At 44.6% G+C, this 7,277-nt stretch overlaps 1 protein-coding gene across 1 annotated transcript in view; it reads left to right on the top strand.

Annotated features, from left to right (window-relative positions):
- Positions 1-6,470, top strand: part of HPSE (heparanase) — a 14,973-nt gene extending 8,503 nt beyond the window's left edge. The window contains exons 8-12 of the mRNA XM_017820184.1: positions 590-696; positions 1,573-1,687; positions 3,381-3,499; positions 3,631-3,777; positions 4,488-6,470. Of these exons, the coding sequence (XP_017675673.1) occupies positions 590-696; positions 1,573-1,687; positions 3,381-3,499; positions 3,631-3,777; positions 4,488-4,647 (648 nt within the window). The 3' untranslated portion in view covers positions 4,648-6,470. The remainder of the gene's footprint in view (positions 1-589; positions 697-1,572; positions 1,688-3,380; positions 3,500-3,630; positions 3,778-4,487) is intronic.
- The last annotated feature ends 807 nt before the right edge of the window (positions 6,471-7,277 follow it).

The following is a 7,277-nucleotide window of genomic DNA, read 5'->3' as shown; positions in this document are numbered from 1 at the left end:
CACTGTGCCCATTCTTCCTGGGGGTCAGCAAACTTTCCAGAAGCACAATTTCTTCCTAGCAATGAACAGGGGTCCTCAAAGCTTGGTTGCTGCTGACATTGTAAACTTAAAAAAATAAAATAAATTAAAATTAACTATACTAATAATGAATGAGCTCCAACAGTTTGCCAGGCAGCAAGCATGGTGCCAGATGCATCACACACCTACAACATTTCCATTTATTGAGGTAGTTGTTGCTCAGGGATGTAATTTTTGGTCGTTTCATCCCCCCACCCCATTTTTTTTGTATTTTTTGATCCTGAGAACATTATAACTTAGAATACAGCACTACTCTGCACAAGATTTACAGGACCTGGATTTTAGCGATGTTTTTCTTATTTTACATGGGTTTTGGAGGCTGTGGGATGTAAATCTACTTCTAGTCTTTTTGATAAAAATTTCTGTGATATCGCATCTCATCTGGTGATATCCCTTAAATGCAAACACCATACAAAGGCTTTTGGCTAAAGTACAAAATGTCACTTATTTCAGCAGCCCAAAAACTTAACTGTTGTCCCTTTCTCTTCTTCTCTAATGCTACATTGGCCAGATTGTTGATGGGACCGTACCCAACAAGAAGGTCTGGCTGGGAGAGACGAGCTCTGCCTACGGAGGGGGAGCTCCCAGACTGTCCAACACTTATGTTGCTGGCTTTATGTGAGTGCCATGTCCCAGGTGTGGGGGAATTACACATTTTACCTGCTGAAGGGCCTGTGTACCTGCACCATGGAGGAATGTGGCTTCCTCAGGCTTCCTTGGGGAGTGCAGGCAATGGGCGGGTTGAGGATTGTAACCCTCCCATCACTCCCTCTGTGCTTCCCCTGTGCCTGAGGTTCAGTGTATGCCCAGGAAATAGCAGATTCCCACAGGAAATGGGGGATGAGAAGCATGAGAAGGCTATATTTCTGCCCTCAAATCTGCAACTCCAACTCTGTCCTTTTGTGAGGAAAGAAAGACACACAGGTGTCCTTTTCTTATGCCATCCTTTGACCACCATGAAATAACCAATCAAAAGCCAATTTAGTCATAAAAACAATTTTCTCCAAGGACACTAACTATAGCATTTGGTTGAAATTAAAGAATTCATACTTTTATTAGAACTTTGATCAGTTTGCACATTCAGGGAGATAAAATTGCATTGGAATGTGATGACCTTTTCATCAGGATCTGGTAGGTCACAACATCAAAGCTGGTTAACAACAGGCAACCTTGTCATTGGTGTGATGATTTCCCTCAGCCTTCAGACCTTTGGCCAGTTCAGGAGCATCCACTGCCGCTCCTGTTTTCCACTGTCTGCAGAGAAGGGAATGGAGCAACTGTTCCCACCAACTCAGACTTCCAGAGGTGGTCTGAAATTATTTTTTAATGTAATCATGGAAGATTTGAATTGAAATTACTTGTGTGATTTTAAGGAAGTCAGCATCATGTGCTAATTCTTGCTTTTCTGCTTCCCAAGCTGGTCGGAGAGGGGCGATAGAGTGCAACTGAGGTCAGCAATTTCATCTGCATGATATTTGCCTCATTTTTTGGCAGGTGGTTGGACAAACTCGGGCTTTCAGCCAGGAAGGGGATTGATGTGGTGATGAGACAGGTTTTCTTCGGGGCAGGGACCTACCACCTGGTGGATGCCAACTTTGAGCCTTTGCCAGTACGTAAGGAACCCCCCTAACACCACCCGAATGCAGCAGGTACTTCTGCACAGGCAGCACTGGCTGGGGAGGCACAAGTCAGCTATTTTAACAACACCTTTTTTTTGTTGAATAGTTGCAACTTGTACCTAAAGTTATCTCGTTTCATTATGGGTTAACATATTACATAAATATTATATATACAAGATATTTACTGCAATTGCAGGAATGCAGCCACTCTTCAGCACAGCAGAGACTGATTTGTGGGACCTGATGCTCGGGTTTGTATGCAGATACTTCTGGAGCTCACAAGGCTTTTCTAGATGGACTGTTTTTTTTCGAGTACTCCTCAGCTGAGTGATGAGTAATTTTTAAACAGAAGTGATACAAGTTATTAAAATAAATTATATCCCAGGTGAAAACCAGGCCAGCATGAAGTCAAGACTCAAGCATTTTGTAGCTCATGAGCATATTCAGCCTTCAGTAGTGGCTGAAGGATAATTGAATTGAAATATACATTTAGTATAGTTTGATTCATTAGGAAATAACATTCTGTTGTGATGAAACTTCATTATTTGAACTATACATTGTTCTTGCATGTACAGCATGTTTCTTTGCACTACTAGCACTTAGCTTGGGGTGAGAGGATAGCATCTTTCTTTTTAGCTTTCCTCTCATTTTTCTGTTTCCACATTGTGATTTTCACAGATGGCCATAGAGACCACCTGAAAGAAAACCCAGCATATGGGGATTTTCCATCACTGTTGTTCAGCTGGTCCTTATGCTAGAGGCTGCATTGTCAGGCTTGTTGCTTTGGGCTTTTTATTCTTTCATTTAAAATAGATTTAATTTGGACCAAAACTATGTGCCTTGTTCCTCACCTACAGGCAGTACAGATGCTAATCAAGCTAATTATGCCTCTGAGGCAGGGAAATCTGGACCCAGGTCCATCAGTTGTAGTTAGCACAGAAATAAAGAAGCACAGCAGTGTCTGAAGGCTGCACCTCCTTGCAGAGGGGCTGAGCATGAAGGCTGATAGGAAAAGTAATTTCCCAGGCTCATGGTGAGTCAGGAGAAAAACACGACAGTTTTCCTTCTAGAAAAGCCTCAAAGACAGACAGATTTGCTGGGAGAAGCTCTCTGAAAGCCTGGAAAGATCTGGAAAAAATGAGTCTGCACTGGGCGTCACCCTGCTCTGAGGCATCGTTCTGGGGTGTCAGAAGATGCACGCATCACTGAGGTTCAGAAATCAATTCTGAGACCTATTCAAAAGCACATCATTAATGAAAGGGGTTAAAGTTGTTGGGGGCTTCTTCCTAGCATCTTGTCTGTACTTTAGGCACAAGCTTTCCTGCAGGAAGGTCAGCTTATTCCCTGTGTTCAGCCCTGAGGTGCTACAGAGAGCCCTGCAGTAGGGTGTTTCCCAAATTTAAACAGTCTCTCCCCGGTAGGAAGAGCTCTGATAGTTGCATATGAGGGAGAAAATGACTTTGAGGTACCTTGTAAACACAGCTGTTCTGCAGGTTGGAGGCAGGTTTCCTCTTTAGTTATGCTGTTTGTGAGAATTTAAATAGATATGGTGAAAAACTTGGTAAAGCAAAAAGCTATGGGTGAAACCCCCCTGAAATTAGAGCAAAATGAATGTTATGTCAGGCACCATGTGGAGTACCTGGCATGTACACAAGGGCTTACATGTGTTTTTGTGCCTCCCAGGACTACTGGCTCTCACTGCTCTACAAGAGGTTGGTGGGTACCAAGGTGCTGCAGGTCGGCCTGGCAGGAGCCAATGAGAGGAAGCTCCGTGTCTACCTCCACTGCACGAACACCCTCAAGTAAGCCTCTAGAGAGGGCCAAATACCCCAAAAACTGAGCCCATGGCCCCCCCCAGGCCAACAAACGCGATTTGGGATGGTGCAAGGTCGCACATCATTTATGTGAAACCTCTTTCTCTCCTGCCTTGCAGCCCAAAGTACAGAGAAGGGGACGTGACACTGTTTGTCCTAAACCTCTACAACATCACCCAGCATTTGCAGCTACCGGATTACCTATCCAGCAAGCACGTGGATCAGTACCTCTTACTGCCTCATGGCAAAGAGAATATACTTTCCAGGTAAGTGTGCAATTCCTCCTGTCCCCGTGGAAAGGGCTGTGAGTAGAGGTAGATGGTCTTTAAAACATCCCCTTGTTCAATTTGCAAGGGGGAGGAAGAGGTTACCATTCAGTCATCTGGGGTTTTTTCAGTAAAATCTGACTTCTGTTTAATCAGGTCTCCTAAACTCAGTCTGCTGAAAGCTTGCTAAGGTACAAGGACACTTACTTGATGTTAATTGGGAAGTTTTTTTCTGGCAGGCTTCAGGGCTCTGGACCAGCTGCCAAAGTCCTTTTTCTTTTGCACAAGCACAGGAATATTGCTTTCCCAAATGCTGGGTCCTGATTTACAGCAACATGTTCAGGCTTTGTATGTTGGAGATTTTTTGGGGGTTTTTTTGTTATCGCTAAGGCTTCTGCATGGGAAGGATCTTCTCCATGGGCATAGAAGATACCTTAATAATTACAGGAGAAAAGGCAGTTAAAATCTGTGTTTTTCAAAGCCAGCTTTGCTCTTACCTCACTGGAAGACTAAGAAACATGTAGTTTTCATTGTGCTTGTGCTAGACTCTAAAGGACTCCTCGCAGAGGGAGTGCTGCAGATGCTCTTCCTTCGAGGGAAGTTTAGTTTGGCTTTGGGCTGAGTTAATGTTTACACTCAGGTCCGGAGCTATTTGTGCTTGATGGCAAACAGAGCACAGCTGCCCAAACAGTCTCTCTGTCCCTCTCCAGGTCTATTGAGCTGAATGGCCATGTGCTACGGATGGTGGATGACAAAACACTGCCAGAGCTTATCGAAAAGCCCCTTGGTCCCGGCAGTGTACTCGGCCTCCCAGCCTTCTCTTACGGCTTTTATGTTATCAAAAATGCCAAAGCTGTTGCTTGCATTTAAATGATTAATACCCACATACAGGATAAATGTAAAGCACTTGGCTAGTAGGGGATTTTAATCCTAGAAATTCACTTTTCTACCATGGGATTTAATTCTGGTAAGGGATCCAAATGTGGCAGCACTGATACGATCTGTGGGCTGGGCAAGACATGAGGGCCCACTGGGTAATTTTGTACGTGAAAGATGCTTATTCAGCTCCCAGGAGAATTATCCAGGTAGAGCAAGACCAGGCAGGGGCTGGTTTTGCTCTTGGTCCAGCCTGTGTCGCTGCACTTGAGCAGGGGGCCCTTCTCCAGGCCACGCACAGAGCCACATCAGCTTCTCACACTGTGCTTGGGGCTCTGCCAGCCTGGGAACTGCAATCTCCCCTCTCTCTCGTTTCTGCAAGCACAGCTCTAAAAGCAGTTTCTTCAAAAGCTTGCCTTCAGAAAGGATGAGCAGGGTTTTTATTTTAGCTGTACAGCTGTGACTCTGCCCATACCATGTGGGGAAGCCCAAGAAGGGGTTGTAGTTGCTGAGGGCATCTTGGGGTGGAAAGTGTGGACATGGAAAGCAATCCAAGGTCAGGGTGCCTGCAGGGGGAAAGACCTTGCAGAGAAACCAGGTCCTCTATCAGGTTTGGGGCAGCAACACACATTTTTCCCAAGCTAGTTGAGTTCAGTCACAAGATGGAGCTGTGGCCATGTGCCTTCCAAAGGCAAGTTTTTGACATATGAAATGCAGGCCATTCCTGTGGGGTGGTCTACCTCTGCAGTAACGTGCTTCATCCCTGCGAGGAAAGGAGAGGAGCCCACCAGCACCCCTCTGTGGTCAGTGGGCTCCATGGTGAGAGTTCAGAACTCCTCAACCTTCACCACCCCACAGGCAGTTCAGCTGGAAAGGACTTCCCTGAACCTTTTTGCAGGTGAAGATCTCTCTGCTTTACACTCCCTAATTCACTAATGTCTCTTCGAGGAAATGGAATAGTAAAGAGACTGAGCAAACCACTCACCCCTCAACCATCAGAGGGATGTCAGTGGCCTTAGAGATCCTGAGGACAAAACTCCCAGCCAGGCTGACATCCTTCCCACTGGGAAAATAGCCATTTTGCCCAGAAATCTGTGTTGGTGGTAGCTTTTCTCCCCAGCTGTGCCTTCCCCATACCCACCCTGTTGCAGTTCCATGTGCCACTGGCCGCTGGTCCGCAGGGTAACAAAAGGTCTTGGGCAATACCTGTGGCCTCCCAGACACATTTATTTGCATCTGCTTTCCTTGAAGATATGTAACCCCTACCACTGTCAATGCCTTATGATATTGTGAGCACAGCAGGGAAAAACAACACCACACCACTGTACTTCCCTTTTTAAGCTTTAAAAAGATGCTACCAGCCACATGGGGTTTCAACTCAGGGCAGGGAACCTTTTTTAATGAGAGGACTTTAAAAACAGATGTACTTTCGTAGCTGTGATGAAAACCTGCACAATAAAAGGGTTATGTTAAAGTTTAGTGTGTCAAAGGAGTGTTTGTTTGCATCCATAGAGCAGATGCATTCTGTGAAGGGTTATGTATCAGGGGATAAAACAGATCAGAAATGAGAAAGGCTGTTTGTTTACACTGTCCAGGTTCCATAAAAGAAGTGCAGAGAGTGTAAGATGGAGTGAAAAGTCTTACATAAAGTGAATAATTTATTATTATTGTTATTATTATTATGTAATTTACAACTAAAACATAAAAGTTATTATTTGCCTGGTAGTTTCTTTTTAGAACTTTCCTAACAGTTTTGTTTATTCCAATGCTTGTGACTTTTATATTTGAAGATTTTAATTAAAGTGATTTATACCAGCTTTTGGCAATCTTTGGGTTTTTTTTAAAACTTCTTTTTGACACACTGATACCACAACACTCCCTACTTTTCTTTTGGTCATACATCACCTATACTTTGGTTACCAACAAGAGTACCCAAGCACATGAAAATGAAAGAAATCATACCCAGTTTGGAGCGTTTCAATTGTAGTTGACCACCAGTTCACAAGTCCTCCACCCCAGGGTCTGACTTGGACTCAAAACATGTGTTGGTTACTGGCACACAGGAACTACTAGGAGGGGCACAGGGATGTCCGGGCATGCAAATGTCAGCTGCTCCCTACCGTGTCTCCTCCTCTGAGCACAGGGCATGGTTCTTCACAGGGTGGGGTTTACAGTTCACATAAACGCCTTCAGCTTAAAAAGTTCTCTAACACAAACCCAGGTGACTTCTCTTTATGAAGTGTTGTATATTTAGCTGATAGCAGCCGTTAGCTCTACACAAACAAAGCAGGAGGGAGGTAAGCGAAGGAGACTGAAAAGATGCTGGATCCCAGCACACCAAGACAGGTACGGTCTGAAACAGAAGCAAACATCACCCTCACAGGGCCCATCTGCAGCAGCAATGCCTGCCCCACAGGTACCTTATCTCTGAGGCTTTTTTTCCTCTATGAATGTTGCAAACCTTGAATATGTGTGTGTGTGTATACTTATCTGAGAACACGGACAATTATTATATCTCACACACATTCCAATTTACTTTTGCATTTTTGACTCTGGAGGTCGGATTCCTCGCCTTGGATTTACTGTAGGTTTTACTTCCTGGAAGCTGGAGTAAGTTGCACCAT

Source organism: Lepidothrix coronata, unplaced genomic scaffold, assembly GCF_001604755.1.
Source record: "Lepidothrix coronata isolate B3197 unplaced genomic scaffold, Lepidothrix_coronata-1.0 Scaffold79, whole genome shotgun sequence".
Lineage (NCBI taxonomy): Eukaryota > Metazoa > Chordata > Aves > Passeriformes > Pipridae > Lepidothrix > Lepidothrix coronata.
The sequence above is the reverse complement of the archived record's forward strand: the minus strand, read 5'-3'. Positions and strand labels throughout refer to the sequence as shown.